The 20,865-nt window shown below is 37.8% G+C and overlaps 1 protein-coding gene across 2 annotated transcripts in view; it reads left to right on the top strand.

The window, feature by feature from the left end:
* Positions 1–20,865, top strand: part of SMAP1 (small ArfGAP 1) — a 75,988-nt gene that overhangs the window by 21,717 nt on the left and 33,406 nt on the right. The window contains exons 2-6 of one of the 2 annotated variants that reach the window (XM_073000039.2): positions 2,614–2,747; positions 5,248–5,333; positions 7,188–7,263; positions 14,180–14,257; positions 14,925–15,005. In XM_073000039.2, the coding sequence (XP_072856140.1) occupies positions 2,614–2,747; positions 5,248–5,333; positions 7,188–7,263; positions 14,180–14,257; positions 14,925–15,005 (455 nt within the window). The remainder of the gene's footprint in view (positions 1–2,613; positions 2,748–5,247; positions 5,334–7,187; positions 7,264–14,179; positions 14,258–14,924; positions 15,006–20,865) is intronic. The other variant, XM_073000042.2, reaches the window with a different exon arrangement.

Genomic DNA, 20,865 nt, shown 5'->3' with positions numbered 1-20,865 from the left:
GTACATAAACTTGGATTATTGTGATGTTGAAAGGTCTGCCTTGGATTCATATTGAAATCATTTATTTTTGAGTTTGTATCCCATTACAGCTTTTCCCATTCTTTTGTTAACTGTGAGGGCTAATCCATTTCTTCTACAGGATTCTTGCCCACAATAGCAGATATGATAATTGTCTGAATTGAATTCTCCCATTCCCGTCCATTTTAGTTCACTGACATCGAGGATATCAATGTTTAATCTTGCCATCTCCTGTTTGACATTAATATTTTGTAGTAATTTTTCCAGTAGATTTTTATATTTATATGTTTTCAAGGCATCTCTGACTTCACTGTGTAGATTGAAAGGGTTTTCATACATTCAAAAAATCTACAGAAAAGCCTGCCTGAGGGTTAGACACCAAAGCCCACTTTGTTTCTAAATGGATAATTTACAGCCATTCACTAGTAATATACAAGTCCTGTCTCTTTTCACAGTATGTACCTATCAATCTTGTTTCAAGACACTTTACCACTTTTATATTTGGTACAGTCAGAATTTTCTTAAGACGACGCCAGCATGCTTCACTTGTTGAAAGTAGATTTCTTTGTTTTGAATATCCTTCCATCTCAAGCGTCAGCTATGCTTTTAAGCAAGTAGGCAGACTTTTCGGTTCTTTCTGGAAAGCTCCAAAAACTGCCGTTTATAGTAATAGTCAACAAAGCAAATAAAATGCTGGATTTCATTCATTTGTTCTGTCTCTCCCAGTGAACTAAAGACAGCATATATCACTTTCTTGTTCCCCAGTTTATCCTCTTAACAACCTTGTGATGTAGTCTAGACTTGAGAGACAGAGAAAGTTTAGCTCAAGGTCAGCCAATTAATTTCATAGCCCAATGGGGATGAGAAACTGTATCTTTCAGGTTCCACTACAAAACCACAATACCACATGTTTTCTTTTCTCCCTAGTGCTTTTTAGTTGTGAAGAGAGTTGTGTATAAGTTAGTTTCCAACATTACATAGAAGTGTGCAGAACAGAGAGCATTTCTCATTCTCATCTTGTTCAGGGATGTCAGAAGCAGTTCTTAGATCCTAGAGGTGCTTCATGCTAGTAGGCCCAAGAACACAAGTCGGCATCTCCTGGATGTTTCATGTGGCTTGTTCCTTTTTTGTAGACAGAGTACTGATACTCTTATTCCTGTATAGGAAATGAGGCTTGCTTTCCCTCATTTCCTGTACAGCAAGGTGTTCATACAAACCACATGAATAAATAATTCTGTATTGGAGGGGGATCATTCCATATACAGTGGGGTCTCTACTTAAGAACTTAATCCGTATTGGAAGGTGGTTCTCAAGTTGAAAAGTTCTTATGTTGAATCTGCATTTCCCATAGGAATGCATTGAAAACCATTTAATCCGTATCTGCTCTTTTCCGTCCATAGAAACTACAGTGGAACCTCTACTTAAGAACTTAATCTGTTTTGGAATGGTGTTCTTAAGTTGAAACGTTCTTAAGTTGAAGCAAAATTTCCCATAAGAATGGACTGAAAACCAATTAATCCGTTCTGGCTGTTTTTTTGTTATGTAGAGGTGCGTTCGTACATTGAAGCATTAGTTCCCATAGGAACTAATGCAAAGCTGGTTAATACGTACTCTACCACTAGGGGGAGAATTTTTTTTTAACCTAAGATGACCTAAGGTTAAAAAAAGAGCAGGAAAGTTTTTTTTCCTGTTCTTATCTTGGATTTCTGTTCTCAAGTAGAAGCAAAATTTAGCAAATGGAGCTGTTCTTAAGTTGGATTGTTCTTAAGTAGGGACGTTCTTAAGTAGAGACCCCACTGTATATGAGTCATCTCTATGTAGTAAACAAAAGAAAATTCTTCAAAGACTTTTTTGAGAGTCTTGTTATACCTTTTTTTGCAGTAATTATACTTTTAAAAAATGTCTTGGCTCCTAATATAGATACTTGAACAGTTTATTTTGGGGATTGTGAGTACAACTGGCTCTGTTTCTTCTCTTTTTCAATGGTAACATTAGGATGATATAGAGGTTTCTATAGAGTGTCCATCGTAGTGTAGTAGATAGAGTGAGGAGATAGGAATCAGGGACCTGGATTTGAATTTCCACTCAGATGTGGGAACTCATGGGGGCATACTAGTAAAACCACTCCTCCGATGTTTCAATTACCTTGAAATCCCTGTGATGCACACATTGGGTATACCTTGGCAACACATAACAGAGTTTTATGTAATATGTCTCTTAGCTAGCTTAGATTACTGAAGATGCTAAAACCCACGAATAAATGATGTTAGTAATTTTATTTGTGGAAAATTTGCTCTAAAGATGCATTGTAAATAGCTCTTCAAGACCTTCGGTCTGATACAGGGTCTGTGGAGGGTGATGGTGAGTATACCCCTCCAATGAATTTTGAAAAGCAACTTTGCTGTGTCATACAAGTGGACCACTGTCTGAAAAGTAAAGGCAAAGGTTTACTATAAACACAGGCAAGAAGAGCATGAGCTTTTCAGTGGTTAATAACAGAGACTAAAATTAAAATTGTGAATTATATACCTGAAACAAAACTTACTGAAAAACTTCCAATCTTGCAATAATTTAACCTTAATCTATTTTCCTTAGGGCCAAGATGGGCTTCCTGGAATACAGGCGTCTTTATTTGTATCAGATGTGCAGGGATACATAGAAATTTGGGGGTTCATATATCCAGAGTCAAATCTGTCAACCTGGACCAATGGACACCAGAACAAATACAGGTAAAAAGAAAACTGGATTTCCATTGCACGAAGGGAAAAAAACTCCAGGAAGTTCACACCAGAGCTCTTATAGGCTAAATAGATTATTTTTGCTCATTCTAAAGGAACTTTTTAGTTCTAAAGGAACTTTAGAAAGAAAGAGCATCAATATTTTAGTAGTTCCAGGCATTCTAGTCTGGAGTATACTATAAAGCAGCTGCATTTTGCCTTTTTTGTGTGGATTTCTGCACTTCTGCTTATCATAATGTCTGCCTCTTGAACAGTGCTTGAAAAAAGTGCTTTTGTGGCACTTTCTTCTGGTATGATGTCGTTTCATATGCACAAGATTGGCACATGCGGTTGTTTTTTCTGCTTCCCCACTGTGAAAAATTATTGTTGATATCTTGTATGTTGCATCTATTTTGTTATATATCTTTCTACTTGATAACATTAACAATGTACTAAATTTTTATCTCTGAACATTTCCAACATGGAGATACATGTTTAAGGAATGGAGAACGGTTCCTCACTTCTAAGTTTAATATTTAAATAATATATTTATATACTGTTCCTCCTTGTATGATTCAAGTAGCCTACAAACATAGTAAATAAAATACAATAAAACCCACTATCTCACCGCATGTAACTGATTCTTTGAGTGAAGGTTTTAAAAACAGTGTACAGAATGAGTGTGTTTCACAGTAGTTATTTTCCTAACAAAAACAGAAAACTTCAATGGCCTGTGAATGACACTGGTTCTTAACGAAGAGTACTTTACCCATGAAAATAGTTAAAGTAAAATTCTACAGATTTTAATCAAACAGGACAATCAGTTGTCAAAATGCAATCTAAGGGAAATAGTCTAAATAACAGTAATCATTGCACCAAAATTTAGAAACAATTAAAGTTATGTTAAAAGTCAATGATCTGTGTAGGATGATTTGTGTAAAATGCTGAACTATGGTTTAATGCTGTGTGCATAATCTGAAGCAAAACTACAGGTTCATTTGCTGTCCTGTCCTCCGCCTTCATGCCTGAGTAGAGGACATCTGCCGTTTCCCACAAATTCTGATTTGTTGATATAGATGAACAAGAAATCACAGTCAGTTTGTAAATAAGTCAGCTTTAGATACTGGGTTTGAAGTGCTTTCTGTAGAAGCTGCTGTTTTCAAAATGTTTGGTTTGGAGAAAGTGAAATTAAATTCTGCTGAATTTGTAGTACCAGCCACTTGAGGAGAGCAGTGGGGAGAGGGATCACTTAGGATTGTTCTAGTTTCCATTCGTGACATTGAATCATGGCTAAGTGAAAGCAGTCCTATAAGTTAAAGTAGTTGAAATGTTTTCAACAGTGCTGTTACATTCTTTTCTTCATTATATAAGAGAATAATAATAAATATTATAATTTATGTAATCCCACCCCAATAGAGCAAAATGTGTGTGTAGATGGTTAAGAAGAATTTGTATAACCCCACAGTACACTTAAGCAAGCCTAAATCCTGCTGGTATTTGAAAAAACTGTATCCTCTTGATGTAATCTAAGTCTACAGTGGTAATATATATTGGACAAAATTCTGCTGGCATAAATTTACCCATGAACCATTAAAATTTAAGTAAAATTAATTAAAAGCTTCATACCCCTCTGTTTTAGGTTCTGAAATGCTCTTGGGCTCTGTTTTGCCCTAAAGAAGCATTTGGAAGCTTTGGGACAGGGCAGGAGCTTTTAATCACCAAAAAATGTAGCCAGATCATCAGCTTTTGCCATATAAATTTGTCCATTGTTTCTACCTAAAACAATTATCTGTTGTAAAGGAGTTCACAACAACAACAACAGGGAACTGACAAAACGAGAAGATATTTAAGATGCAGAGATTTCAGTAAGATATTGCTATGTGTAGCAAGCAGTTAGTCTAGATACTTGCTTTAGGTTTTTCCAGCATCTGTGATACCTTTGTCCTGCTCAAAGCATGCAAAGTATGTTGGTATACTTGTGTTCACTGAATAGAATGCATGGGGGTGGGATTAAGACTTTCATGATTTTGGGAAATGGGGATATGCACCATTTCAAAAAGTTGTTACTGTGTATTTACACATTTTAATACCATTGCAGGACCACTTAGTCATATTTACTTAGAAATTCCTCCCACTGATCTTGATAGTACCATATTTCCCCGAAAATAAGACAGGGTCTTATATTAAATTTTGCTCCAAAATGCATTAGGGCTTATTTTCAGAGGATTTTTTTCATGTACAACAATCTCCATTTATTCAAATACAGTCAGGTCATCTTCTGGTTGCTGCACAATACTGCACAATAGTGGAGGGTGGGGTTTCACTTAACTGGAATTTATTTTGGGGGTAGGGCTTATATTACGAGCATCCTGAAAAATCATACTAGGTCTTATTTTTAGGTGGCACTGTTCAAATTGCAGTGCATCCAGTCTAAGCAGTTTCAATTAAGAATTACAATTGTCATGTCTCTCTCTTTCCTTCTATCCCTTTCTTGCCCCTGCCCCCTTTTCAGTGCATGCAGGACATGGGAAATACCAAGGCACGGTTACTTTATGAAGCTAATCTACCAGAGAACTTCCGAAGACCTCAAACAGATCAGTATCCTTTGTGCAATGCCATATAAAAAGAAAGATGGAATTATTACATAGTGGCTGAAATTCTATTGAGTGGGCTATTTTTGCATAACTCAGCATTACACAAGATGTAGCCATAATAGTGCCAGGGCTGTTCACAAAGTTCTTCTGCAAGCACACTGTCGAATCACTTGCAACAGGAACACTTGTGACTGATCATGCAATTGACTCACACAATCCTTGTCACCTGCACATAATGCCTACCAAAGTTATGCCTGCATTGGATTCTGTCTGTTCTGTTCATCTTAATGGTTTCACAATGGGCATATGCTACATAGTGATTAAATAGAAATAATGGGTTCAAAGGAAGAGTTGAACAAAATTGTGCAGCTGGCATCGATTTAAAAAAATATAATTTCTAGCCGAATCAAAATATAATACATATAGGTGTGACAATATGTTTAGTTAAATAGTGTTGACGTGGGGAAAACATTGTGATAAGAGTTGAGTCTGGTAAATACAGTGGTGCCTCGCATTACGATGTTAATTCGTTCCAGCGAAATCGCTGTAGAATGAAAACATTGTAAAATGATTTTTAAAAGCCCATAGAAACGCATTAAAACCCGATTAATGCATTCCTATGGGCTTGAAGCCGTCTAGTGAAGATCTTCCATAGCGTGGCCATTTTCGCTGCCCATGCAGCGAGGAATCCATCCCAGAAAACAGTGGGCGGCCAATTTTTTACCCGGTGGCCATTTTGAAACCGCCAATCAGCTGTAGGGAAATCGTCGTTTTGCGAGAATTGGTTCCCAAAGCAGGGAACCAATCATCGCAAAACGAAAAAAACCCATAGGAAACATTGTTTTGCAATCGCTTTTGCGATCGCAAAAACTTTGTCGTTATGCAATTTCGTCATAAAACGGAGCGCTCGTCTTGCAAGGCACCACTGTATGTTAACTCTTGATAGTGAGAGAAATAGAAAATAAGAACTGTATCCAGCCTTCTCCTTTGTCTGAGAGGATAGTCCCTGACATCTTTCCCATCTATGTTTGTGCAGTGTAGATTAGTCTTTTGAGAAAGGACCAAACCACTCCTGTAATGTACCTGTTGCAGAATTGGTGTTGGATAAATGAAGAGCGAGGAAGCTACAGTAGTATATTAGTACTCTATTATAACTGGTGTTGGGCATGAATCTTGAAATTGGCTAATAGAAACTAACTCCTACAGTACAAAAAATCTCTCGCCCATTTTAACCTTGGCCAAACACAGCAGCTTTTCAAAGTGGTTTGTAATGAGTTTATGCCACTGCTTATTGCCATTTTCCTGATTTGCCCTCCTTTCCCCTTTATTCTGCATTCTCTCAAGCTTATAAGAATTGAGGTGAGTGGTAGACAGAAATGCTGATTAAACCTCGAGGGTTCTTCCAGATTTTTTACTCTCCTCAATGAAGCTTTCTGAAGATATTTATTGCCTCCATAAACAACAGGAACTATAAAATCAAATAGCACAGTAGAGAATGCTAGTGAGACTTATAGTGAAGGAAACATCCCTTCTGCCCACACCTCAGTTTGAGTCTGAAGTACAAAAAAGCTGGGGAAAATTTAAAGAGATCTTACCAAATTTGAACCAGTCCTCCTTGTGAAATTACTTCTCACATTAATTTTGAGAACTAATTCAAAATCACTTGTGGCAGGTTGACAAAGCTATGGAGCCTTGTGATATCAAGCACTGAATGGTACCGTGTTAAAATACAAATTAAATCTGAGGCTGTGTGCTAATATAGCATTTCATTTCTGGCTTACCTGGACTGTAACGTTAAATGTTCTGTACTGTAAACCTTCTTTATTTTAATGTTTTGCCTTAAGTTACCTTATTTCAGAGCTGTGGAATTTTTTATCAGGGATAAATATGAGAAGAAGAAGTACTACGACAAAAATGCACTTAGTGTCATCAATGTAAGCAGAATTATTCTCTTCTGAATTTCAACTAACCATATGAATATAAACATGTAATTGTGCTATGCGTAATATAAACGTTTTGTTGAATACTAAATATAGATAAGTTGCAGGGGTATTACTGGACTGACTGTAGGTTAAATGTAACTAATATCTATACATATGCATGAAGAGATTTATTTTTGTTACCGATAATCATGGAATTGGTGTGAACCAGTTGTGTGAAAAATAATGACCCTTAACTATTAATTAGTTATACCATCAAAATTTGAACTTTGTCTTGTAGATTACTAAAAGATATGTTCTGTAAAGCTGAAACTGCAGTTTTTATTCAAACTGGATCATTGCTAACTCAGAAATAATTAATACACAGTTTCAGACAGAGGTCCAGCTCTGGGTCAGGATGTAGCTGCTGGTTTTGATCCAAGATGGAAATCCAGTAGCAGTCATGCCAGTTTAAAGACTTTCAGGAGGGTGATAGGATTTACAGTAGAATGTGGCAGGAGGTAAGAAATGGTGCATCACAGTTGTAGGTAACCTCGGGATTCTTGAGGAACAAAATTTTGCTCCGAAAACTCAGAAATTGCCATTTTGGTACATGTTCCTTTTTAAAATATTGTCCTAAAGACCAACAGTTTCCACTTCTTTACACAAGAAATGTAAATAAAAGTACTACATGTACTGTGTTAACAGTGTTTTTTTTTACTCTTAACGTTTTTTTTTAATAAGGCATTGATCAGAAATGTAGATCAAATCAGAATGTTACCACATGCTTTTTTTAAAAGCTGCTGTTATTTTCACTTAGGAAGGTAACTTGTGTTTTCAAACCATGATTGGTTAGGGTTTTATCATGGGGAAACCCATATTGATTTTATTTCTGCACCAACCAAATAAATTTACAGGGGAAACATGTCTTTCAAAATATTAGATATAGTTTGGCCTGGAAGAATTCAAAGTAGCAGTTTGAAAATATTAAACAAAATTAAGTGAGAGCCAGCTCTCCCATGAGCTACACATCTCAGCCAGTGAATGAATGGCCAGTTTAAATTTGTTTGCAATGGCAGTTGCTTCCATTGTAGCAAAATAACTGCAACACAGGAGGTCCCTGTGTTGTATTTGTTACTGCATGTGTCTCGAGAAACACATTAAATTGCACACATTCTGAGAATACAACAGACATGCAGTCTTTGAACCTTTTCAGATTAGTCCCAGTGGCACACTCACACAGTGAGATTTCTCAGGGGTGTTTTATTGAAAATCAGGAAATACAATATTTACAATAATTGCATTGGGGAATAGCAAATATTACTCCATGATTCCTAATAGGGAATCAGTTGGTTCATACATGACATGGTCCAGTGTATACTAAATAAATAAGATAAATGACAGGAGAAATAAAATAACTTCCATAAAGCATGCTTTGCTTGAAGTAGGGGAAGATAAGTGAAAATGGTGCACTCACTGTAAAAGCTGAGGTCATGAAATTCTAGACTATATGGCTTGTGCAGATGCCAGTGGGTTGAGTTTCACATCTGAAAAATTATAGTAGCCACAATTCAGCAAATTTGAGAATCTCACACATTTTTTGGAAGAGAAGAAAGAGAGAAGGGGTACAGAAAACAGAAATGAGAAAAAGTATTCTGGGTAATTACTGAAAGATAGAAGGGGTATAGAGACTAATCCTTGTGCTGGTTCACAGTCCCAAAAGGAATAGGCAGCACAATAAACTTCTAACAATTGTTTAACTCATTCAAGGCAGATGCCTTTCTCAAGATCCTTTTGTTTTCCACTTAGGAAACTGTTAGGTGCCTGATTTTGTTACAGACTCTGAAGTTCATTCTGTGTCTTACCAAACACCCTCAAAAGGACCCATTAAGATAGGGATTAAGTCTGGGGGAGAGAAGAAACATAAGAGGAACCAACCATACCAGAAGAAGTATGGCCACAAGCCCCATTCTTGAAACGCCAGAGAAAATACTGGCTGAGATTACAATCCTAAATGGTTTTTAAAAATTGATCTAATATTTCTCTAAGCACACTGATAGAAAAGAAGGTGCAAAGCAGGAGACTACGATTTACAGGGAAAGAATTTCTAGAATACAGAATAGGGCTTTCAAGGTATGTTCTCTTGAATCTCTTATGAGAGACATCTGAGAGTACAGAAATTCCAGTTACAGTGGTGCCTCGCAAGACGAGGTTAATGCGTTCCACAAAAATCGCTGTCAAGTGATTTCGTTGTTAAGCGAAACACGGTTTTCCATTGAAATGCATTGAAACCCTGATAATCTGTTCCAATGGGAACGGATTGCCATCGTAAAGCGAAATCGCCATAGGAAACATCATTAAGCGAAACACGTTTCCCAAGCAAACACAGCCATCTAATGAAACAGCGACCATTCAAACGCCCGTTTAGCGAAGCGAACCCGAGCTGTCAAAACCATCGTAAAGCGAAACACAGGGACCCAAAAATTAACCATCTTGCGAGGCAAGGTCCCCACCATCGTAGAGCGAAAATCGCCCATAGGAAACATCGTTAAACGGAGTGCAAGATCGCTCCGGAAAACTAATTGTTAAGCGAATTCGTCGTTAAATGAAGCAGTCGTCTAGCGAGGCACCACTGTACTGTTGAAAAGAAAAAGTAGAACTTAGCAAAGATACCCAACTAAATAGATCCTTGGATGCCAGAACTGAGACACTTAGGAGGAGAACCTGATGAGGTCTTCTGCTAAAAATCCTATGCCATTGTCCACAGCAGGATACCCTGAGGGGATGTGACCCCTTCAGCTGAGTGTGTTGAGAGCTTTGGCCAGATTAATGATCCTCCTTATCCTCAGAAGAAACTACTTGGAACATTTGCTGACTGGAGTTACATTTATGATCCATGTTCTTTGTGTGTGCTAAGATGTCTGTACATTGGTGCCTCGCAAGATGAAAATAATTTGTTCCACGAGACCTGTCGACTTTCAAAATTTTCATCTTGCGAGGCAGGTTTTCCCATAGAAATGAATTGAAATTTAATTAATACATTCCTATGGGCAAAAAAAAGACTGAAAAAGTCAATTACCAGGTAGAGAGCTGGGGAAGCACCATCGGAGGACTGATGGGGGTCCCCTGCAACCACGATCACTGCTTTCAGAGGTCTCCCGGCAGTCCTCTGATGGTGCTGGGCAAGCCTTCCCCAACACCATTTTTGAATTTCCTACCCTTTTCCCCTTCCTTTTTCCGTTCTGAGGCTTGCCTCCGATGGTCCTCGGCAAGCCTCCGAACGGAAAAAGGCAGGGGAAAAAGGTGTTACAAACAGTGGCTTCCAGCAGCATTTGAAATACCATATCTGACTTATGGTACTTCTTTCTAATGTCACAAGTTAGTGATAATTATACAAATTGAAGAGGCTGCTGCTCAGTGATAGTGTGCTTTCCACAAAGTTAGTTACAAGTCCAATTGTTGCAACCTTCAAATAAAGGATTTCTTATTAGTCTCACACTTTGGAGCAGGAATCCCCAATCCCTGGTCTGTGGCCTGGTACCTGGCCGTGGCCTTGGCAGGACTGAGCTGCAGAGACAGATATCCCGCCCCCCACTCCGCCCATGCACACCCACCTGCACGCATAGCCCGCCCGCATACACGCACGGGTGTAATGCCGATCTGCACATGCGCTTGAGGGCCCCCCAGACCCCGCAAACAGTCCACAGTTTGGAAAAGGTTGGGGACCACTGCTTTGGAGAACCACTGCCGATCAAGGTAAACCCAGAATTGCAAGACCCATCACAGCATAGATGCATAAACCCACCACCCAGCCCAAACCCATGCTGCAAAACCCACCCGCTCAGAGCAGCCAGATTTTAAAAAGTAGAAAGCAGCACCTTACCAGGCAGTCCAGAGCCTCCTCTAAACACACATCCTCTAACCGCTGGGGTGAAAGAGCTACAAAGAAGCAGCCTCTCCGCAACCAACAGTTAGCAGTTTGAATTCCCCGCCTTTTTCCTTGCCTTTTTCTGGTTGTAACTCAAAGCTCCGGTTGAAAGTAGAAGCAAAATTTTGCGGCTGGAGCTGGTTGTAACTTGAAATGGTTGTAAGTAGGGACCGTCACAAGTCGAGGCACCACTGTATATTATAGCATTCCAAACAGGAACTCAACTAAGACATGTGCTACCACAGCCAAATCGGACAAATTCAGGAAAGGGCACTGTTGATGCACTAGTTTTAACTGTGCAGACACATTCCTGGCCACTACCAGAACCTGGGAATCCAAGCTGTGAGATGAATTCAGGAGAGCACCCAAACTGCAGATGTATGTGTTCAGGATGAATCGGCATTTCATTTTGCCTTTCAGCTGACCAAGAGCACCTCTGTGTTGTCTAGATTAACTTTCAGTTCGTTTGCCCTCATCCAGTCCATTGCAGATACTTGAAACTGGTTTAGAAACAAACATATTTCTTGGATTTAGATGTGGTAGATAAGTAGAGTTGGGTGTCAATCACCATGTTAGTGGTGCTGAATGCGAAATCATATGCTGTGCTGTGTCATGCCATGCTGTGCTGTGCTCTGCTATAATATCTTGGCATCAAACAGGAATACCCATCACCATGCTCTAAGCCCATCCCTTGAGGAATGACCAAACTATTGCAGACTTCTCTCTAAGTTTGATCCTAGAGAGGCAGCCTAAAAAAAATCACAGTTCATGCATCTAAAGTTCCTTCTAAACTTACAGGGACATGATCCCTCATCTATGTTCTGGCATAAGCCATCCACGGAGATAATTGAAACTGTTTCATCCCATAACCAACCTTGAATCCAGAGCAAAATGGATCTAGTGAATCTTTTGTCCCAATGGCCCATTTGCCGTCGCCACCACTGTTTTTATGGGCGAGGAAGGACAGGGGCCATTCACCTTCTCAGGCTGTAAAAATGGAAAAGCATCATTTTTTTACTGCTCAAGCATGGGCCTTCCACACAGACTGTATCAAGTACAACATCCAAATCAAAACATACCCAAGTGATATTATACCTATGTTCTATGCAAATGGATCACAGCAGTCTGTCAAGTTGTTTATTTTCTCCTTCCATGGGTCAAAGCATAATAAATTACATGTCACAGAAATCCTCCCACTAGTGATGAAGTAAGTGGGATGCAGACTACAGCAATGATTCTAGGCTTCCTAAGGTTTGCTAGAGTCTGACCAAACATAGGATAAAGCACACTGAAAAGTCTTTTCTGTGGAAGCACTTGAGGGGGTGGGAGAAATTCCTTTTGCCAGCATGGTATCTGTTCAATTGTCTAGGAAAGCTGTTTCAAATGGTCCTATTTTTCTGCAACCTATGTTTAAGCTTATGAGTGGGTTTGAATATGTTTATGAGTAATCTGGTGAGGTAAGGAAGGCCAGATTACTCATAAACATGTGTTGCTTATGAGTTCAAATATAGGTTGCAGAGAAAATGTGAAATGTCAAAGAAATCCGCCTCCTATTCATTACCCTTGGTGGGGGGGGCATGCATGCTTAGGAACAATTATGTCAACTTTCCTGGTAATTTCCATCAGTCTGTAGACCCACATTCCAATATGAAAAGTGTTTGTATCTTAAATTGTAAAGGACATCTTTTTTTTCCAGTCAGAACCAAATTGCTATGTTGGGATAAGGTATCAATTTTGAAGTTTTTGACCAATAAGAAAAATTGTATGAGTCACAAAATGCCCCACATAAGTTCCTGTTATGTATTTGGCACTGCAACAGTTCTAGTTTGTGTGAAGAAGTGGACAAAATAAGAGGACATGGGATTTTTAGTGGACATTGAGTGTATGCAGTATCTTAAGGGCATGTGAATGAGAGGAAGAAGAACCTCTGAAGATGTTTCATCTATCTAGTTTCTAATCATCAAAAAGTTTGGGTACATGGTTTCTGGCCCACTATAGTTTTACGTGTAGGCACCCAAAACCTGTTGCTAGTCACAAGTTATAAAGAGCTTTCTCAAGTCTTCTGATCATAACTGTACATTAGGAGCATATGAAAATCTCTGAAAGTACTTTTAAATAAAACTCATTTACTTTTGATAATTGCATGTATTCATGAACAGAGTGAATAATATGGTGAGATAAGAACCACCATACTGGTTGTATTTGTATGTAGATACACTCAAAAGACTATACAAACTGCATTATAATATGCCTGACAATTTTTAGTTAAAGAGCTGTTGCTTATTAACTAACATTTTCCCCATTGCTGTTTTGAACTGGAAGGCTTTATTTGCAAGTTATACATTTAATTAGAGTTGGGAATTATTTTCTTTTATTCTTAAAATAAATAATTCTGTTAGAATGAGTAAGAACAAAGGCACCTTCACCTCCTTCCATTCCCCATGGGGCAGTGTTCTTTTCCAGTTCCAGGGCATTAATATTTCAGCAGTCACGCTGAATAAATCTGAACAATAGATGAAACTTAATTATTTTCCTTCATATTTGTGATGTGATCTTATCTAAGTTCATTCCTTGTTTTATATTCTACTGAATTCATCCATAAACCATTCACTATAACCTGATAATTTTTCACCTTTAAAAATAGTTTTAGTAAAATTCAGAAAGATGAGGGGATGGCAGACTGTATGAATGTTTCTGCATAATAGTAATTTTTTTTTTTTTGCAATGTACAGTTAAACTCCTACATTGAGCTCAGGTAGTCTCTTCAGAATCATATTTTTTTAAGAATACAAGATATTTTTTATTCTTTCAGTAGCAAAGTTAGCCTAGACATGTAGCTCTCTGCATTAATCATTTTGCACTGTCTTTCTTCTTTCTGTCCTGCCTTTTCTGCATTTTTATCAGCATCTCCTAAATAGGTAACCATAAAACACATGGATGGCTATTCTGTATCTCATTAGTTAAAGCTGCTTTGGTGCTTTTTCTCATCTTTCACCTACACAGATGTCTTCCTCTGATCCTCCTCAGTCTCTGGCATCCTCTCCTTCTCTGCAAGCTGCTTCTGAGAAAAGCAAATCAGAGGTATTCCTCTTCCTAAGATACATCTTATCCTGGATTGCAGATTTTCTCTGTATTTGATATCCACGATAATATGCAATAAATCCTGTCAAGTAATACCATGACTTGTCATTGGGACGGCAGCAAATATTTTAAGAATGTCCAGAATCATGTAGGGCTACAGTGGCAAAGCCCTATTTCCCTTCCACAATCTGTTGGACTCCACTTTTTCACCAGCGGAAGTCAAGTGTTTGATATTCTCTGATATATGAAGTGTAATTGTAAGGAGGAGCCCTTAATAAGGCACCAGCTTAAGGCTAATCATGGTCACTGTCAGCATGGAGAGAACATTAAAGTGTTATGAAAACTATGAAGAGACGGGAGTATTACCTGGACACCTTTTGTAAAGCTTTCCTCTGTTTCTTTAAGAAAATTATCAGAGGAAAATCCTTACCATTTTTCATGTATTTGAAGGGTCACAAGATATGAAGTACAGCCTGATGATAGCATTGTGTAAATTTGCTGTAAATATATTAAAATAGTGTGACTCCCAGTTCCTACTTAGATAAGTGTCTTTCTGAGGTACTGAATCCTTCTTGAAATACTGATTTAAATAATCTTGAATGGAAAGATATTTTGATATTTTAAATGCTCACTATATGTACTAACAGGTAAAATACCTTTTCTATAGAAAGAGAAGGAAAAAAAGAAAGAAGAAAAGAAAAAAGACAAAGAACCAGAAAAAACTTCAAAATCCTTAGGAGCTGAAAAAGTAAGACCAGTTTTTCTTTGCACTTCTGGATATTTAAAGAGTATATTATCATTTGTAATTAAAATTTGTTCCTTGAAATGAATGAAACAAGTATTAGTGTGGATAATGATAATATCGGTAGTTTTAATAACTGTGAAAGCTTTAAAAAGATAACAATACTGTTTAGCAGCATGAATCATATGGAAATCTCAGTTGGAAGGGCATATGACACAAAGAGGCTCCTGAACGTTTCTGTCAAATGTACCCAAAAGAAAAAGAATAAACTTAACTTTTTAAAAAATTTCTGAAATTATTTTCCTTGGGTACCTTTTTGTGCTAATAATAGCTGACACAAGTTATCTGAGGGAGAGTCTTTATCTAGACAGGAATCTTGGTTTGCGTAACATGACAGTTAAGTAGAGTTCCAGATCTGTTTTAAATCATGTCTAGAGATGGGGACCATTTTGGCGAGTCGTCCCACTTTGTGAGTCGTCAAAAGTTGATGACTCACGAAGCACGAAGTTGCCCCCATGAAGCGATGAATAATAGTTATTCATTGATTGGGGGGGTGTTATTAGTAAAACCACCCCTGCTGCCACCCCACCCACTGCCGCCCCCTCCCCGCCGACACCCCCTTACTGTAATCGTCATTGCTGAGGTCTCCATCTGGCCTCTGCAGCCATGGCATGTAAAAAGGGAGACTGATTGCCCTCTGCAGCTTCCCTACCCTTATATAAAAATGTATTAAGGAGCAGTGCAGATATGAAAGCTGCCCAGTTTTTTGACCTGCATTGAGTACTGGTTTGATGACAGCAATGTGCTTAATTCAAATTATAGGAATACAGTAAAGTCAAAGAGCTGTGGATTTCATGAAATAATCTTTGATGTGTGAGCATCGGTTTAGTTTCTCAATAGATGCTATAGAATTTTTGGTCTAGAAAGTGACCAGAAGAATGAAGGTTTAGAAGAAGTTAGTCTGTGCTAGCATGTCAGGCAAAAAAACAAACAAACAAAGAAGAGAAAAACTTCGTGGCACCTTAAAGACTAACTACTGTATTTTAATATGATCTTTAATAGACAAGTCCACTTCTTCAGATGGATGAACACTTTCAGTAATATTTTAAATTGTTAGACAATTTAAAATTTCTTTTAAGGGTTTCTTGTAATAGGACATAAAGTGCCCTGTGAGACATATTTTACTACTGAAAGTGGTAGTCCAGGAACAAAGAGTTCTTAAAAAATTGGTGGCCATTCTTCTACCTGGATTTTTTGCATCCGAAACCAGACTTCTTCAGGTGCCAATGACTAGGGCCAAAATCCTATTGGGAGAAACCACGTGAATGGTTTTTCTCTTTAGTTGTATACTGTATCATGCAACCAGTTCTGCAATTGGGGGATGACCAGGCTTGCAACCATTTGGGGGATGACCAGCCTGAAAAATAGGTGGAATTGGTTGTGCAATTTTCATTATGGGATTGTGTCAGGTAGTTGGAGTCTAGCTTAGACATATTATTTTAAATCTGTATTTAAACTTAGTTTGTCCTCCCATACAGAAGGTCTCATTCTCCCCCCCCCCCCTTTTTGGCTATTAGTTTACCTACAACAGGAGTGGAAAGATGTGGCCCTCTAGTTTGGTTGGATTGTAGCTACCACCATCCACCACTGTTGGTCAGCACTGGTGCGAGTTGCAGCTTCTTGGAAGGTCACATGTTTCCTTTCTTTGACCTTCCTTATACAGTCTTGTTTATAGATTATGAGCAAATTTTTGAACTGAATCCTTTGGTTCTCTCATACCTGCTGCAAATAACTGAGTAGTTATGAATATCTCTCTGGTACAAGTAAAGCAGCTGCTTGAATGACTTGAGTATCTGTTTTTCGTGCTTTAAATGTAAGCCCATAGACATTGCTTCTTAACAGTTTAGATGATTATCTACCTATCCCAGTATCCCAAAAATGATTGGGCAGCAGGTCTCAAGAGGTCTTTTGCAACCTCATTTAGAGATCTGGGGATCCAAACTCATACAAGGCGAGATGAGTCAAGTGCTATGTCTTCCTTTCTTAGATGAGATCCAAATGATTGGCTCCACGTTGCTGAGAGAGATCATAGAGATCTGTAGTGAAAGCCCCCTTTGCCTACCTCCTTAGGATAAATCCTCCTTGTATCATTGATACTAACCGTTGCATTTCTTCTGCTAATCACATTACACTCTGCACCAACCTGGAAGCCCCATCAGCCATGTTTTACTGTTCTTCTTCATAGTTGTATATCTGGTGGTCAGACATGCCAAGTCTCAGATCACAGAATGGTGGTAGGTATGTGATCCTGATATCAAGTTGCCTCGACTTACAGTGTGGCAACTCCATCCTCTGTATGTCTGCCTAGGAATATCTTTGTTAACAGATTAAAAAAACCTGTTCCCTTGATCTTATGACATTAAACTGACTTTATGTTTATTTTATTAATATGCTGCCTTTTTCTCTAGGGGATTCAGGGTACGTAGTTCAAAGAGTAAGGAGGTGGAAAAGAATTAGATTAGGCTTAGTAATAAAACTGAATTGCCTGGATTAGCTCAGTGGTTTAGGTATCTTGCTGTGGAGCCATAGATTGGGAGTTCAGTTCTCCACTATGCCTCCCGTGAGAAGAGCCAGCCTATGTAGACATGGGCAAGCTAAACAGTCCCAGGAAACCCCTAGAAGAAGGGAATGGTAAACCACTTCTGTGTATACTCTTCCTAGAAAACCCTGTAAAGGATTTGCATCAGTCAAAATGTACTTGACAGCATGCAGTTATTACTATTCGTAATAAAGCTACACTTTACTGAAACTGTTTTTGCAATAAAAATTACTTAATTGAATTCAGGTGAAGTGAGGTAGATGTCGATTACCTGAGGGTTGGCTGTGTGGTGAGAGTGGGAAATACCAGAGTGAGTGTGGCAATAACCAAAACATAGGAGCAACTAAAGGTTGGTGGTAGTGACTGATGAAGATTGTAAGATAAATAAATGTTAAAATACATGATTATTCCTGTGGGTTGTGAGCCAACACAGGCCTAATAGTTCAAATGGCAAGCTAGAAAGATGATATATATGGTGAGTTAAGGGTATGACAGATTTAAAATAATTATAATTAAAAAATCATAAGACACAACATTAAAAAACAATTAAGCATGCAACAATAATAAAAACCACAATTAAAAATACATTTGAAACATTTAGAAAACATTTCAGTAATCTCTAAATTCAATAGATACGGTATTCCAAAAACCCACGCACTGTTTCAAAGGCTGCCTCACATGGAAGGTCTTTGCCAGATGATGGAAGGACAAGAAGAGGGTCGGAAGCCTGACTTCCAAGGGCAGTGCATTCAAAAGAGTGGGAGCAGCCACTGAGAAGGCTCTCAGTTTGTTGTCACAAGTTTTAATGAGTTACAAAGGATTGGGACCATATGTGGAGACTGGGTGAGGTCAAGCTTTCTAAAGCCAGTATGTGCTGAAGAGTACGTATATATGAGTGCATTGGTAGCTTGAAGATTACAAATTACAGATCAGCAGCTTGCCTACAATAAATGTATGTGGGTTCTTTTTCTTACGCAGAGTATTCCACATTTTTCTTTGTGTAATTTGACATTTATCTTAAAGACAAATGGGATTAATTTACAAGGCCAGTAGTCATGGCATCTTCTATTGGCTTCTGGCAGTAAGGGTAAAAAGGTTACACGCTTTTAAATAATATTTTAAATAATATGAGCTGCAAATAATTTGTGTTCTACTAGAAAGAAATAATTATGAGTAGTTACCATATCTTTTAAGCATATTTTAAAGACAAAAACATAAATCTATTTATTATATAATATTTAATTAAATTGGTAGTTGGGGATTTTATAGGCACACAAATTTATCCAAACCATTAAATCTCTTAAGTACTTTTTAGTTTGCATTTTCTCTTGATATGATACTGTAGTGAACCATGCCAGTTCTCTCCATTTATTCATGAAGTTCATGAAATTGACAGGAAGATTGTATCAACTCCATGAAGCAATAAGCAAATTACCACTCATTAAACATCTCATTTACCTGGAAAAGCCCTATTAGGGCCAGTGTAATTTGGTTCTGACTTGACAGCACATAACACAGAGACATCCATAAAACTTTATATGCCCAAAAAGGTGGATCCAATTCTGTTACACTTTCAAGAAGATTGATGTAATATAGTAACAACTTTGAAGAGAGAAGATTTTGTTGATTGCATGATCATTCCAAAAGTTTCATTTCTAGATAAACAACCTGTCCTTGATTCCTCCAGAAACCATAGGCTGCAGGTACGAGAGTGATTTTGAACTCTCTTGCTAGATGGTTCTTTCTACCACAAAAATAAGGATATTGAAATCAAGTATTTCTTCATCTTTTTCATTGAACTCTAAAACTATTTCTTCATGTAAAACTATATTTTCACCTTGTGTAGTGTTAGAGTTCTGTCTAATTCCCATCAAATCTGATTTAATAAGAAAGATCTCCTTGTCTCTTATATTTAGGGTTGTTATCTTAATTTACAATAGTTTTAGTATAGTCTTTAGGATAATATTTCAAACACTGTATTTCTTGTCATATTTATAACCTCATCTAATGTTGCTTCTTAAACAGAAAACAACATACCTGTTCATTTTCCAACATTTGGTTTTTAATATTTGTGAAAGCCACTTTGACACAGAGCATGACCTGCACTCTCCAAGTATTTGCTACAATCTTTTAATTCCTGTGTTGAACACTGTGGAACAAATAATCACTCAAGTCTGCTTGGTACATTTTGTATTGATCACCTGGGGTTTTGTACAAGCCTAGAGAGAAACAACTAAAAATGAAACAAATTTTAATTATTTTTTTCCTTATTGATGTTCTATTAAATATTATTGTAAAATAGATTTGGCCAGTATTAATTGAGAAGAGAAAAGATTGTAAATAGAACAAGGTTAAGCCTCTAGTTGTGAAAAGTATACAGGCTAATCAAACATTGCGTGAACAATACTCAGGTAGTACAACTGGACTTTCTCCTCTCCAATGATCCTCTTTGCTTCCCAAAAAAAAAAACCTGGTCTGAAGGCTTTCTGGACCCTATGGAACAGATAAGAAGCTGTGTGTAGAACCAGCTCTGTCAGCAGAATGACAGCACTGGATACATCACTGTGAGTTTACCTTTACAAGTAAGCATGTATATCTGTGAAGATTCTTAATCATCCAGGTGTGGTTATCTGGAAGTTGAGTCATGGCAACTGGACTTCCTTCTTGTTACGTTGAAACATTTCGCTACTCATCCAAGAAGCTTCTTAAGTTCCTGTGCTGAAGAAGCTGCTTGGATGAGTAGCAAAACATTTCAACCTAACAAGAAAGAAGTCCAGTTGCCGTGACTCAACTTTCAGATAAGCACGTATAGGATTGCAGCACTTAATGAGAACGCAGTAGGGCATATTAACTTTATTTTTAAGCATCTGAACTGTCCCCAGACCATGTTATAAGAACCTTTCCAGACTCACTGATAAAGTGTGGTGGCAATTAGTATTAATTTAGTGCTTATTTTTGAAAGAAAGCACAGTGAAGTGATTTTTCCAAGTTAGAACTGGTGAATCTAGTTCTCTCCTCCTCACATGTACCTGGCTTCATTTTATTCTGTTTCAGAAGGAGGACAACTAGCTGAAATCAATGTGATACATGTTCATCTAGACTTTAACAAGACCTGGTAAATCTAGTGGAGCTTGCTACCAAATAAGTGGGTATAGGGTAGAAATCTTGAATGAAGGCATTCTGCCAGAGGGAAAGGAATTCTTCGTGTATTATCAAAGAATTATAGTAAATCACTATTTTCAGGCAGATAATAGTTTGTGTTTGTGT

This window comes from Pogona vitticeps, chromosome 1, assembly GCF_051106095.1.
Source record: "Pogona vitticeps strain Pit_001003342236 chromosome 1, PviZW2.1, whole genome shotgun sequence".
In the NCBI taxonomy this organism is placed as follows: Eukaryota; Metazoa; Chordata; class Lepidosauria; order Squamata; family Agamidae; genus Pogona; species Pogona vitticeps.
The sequence above is the reverse complement of the archived record's forward strand: the minus strand, read 5'-3'. Positions and strand labels throughout refer to the sequence as shown.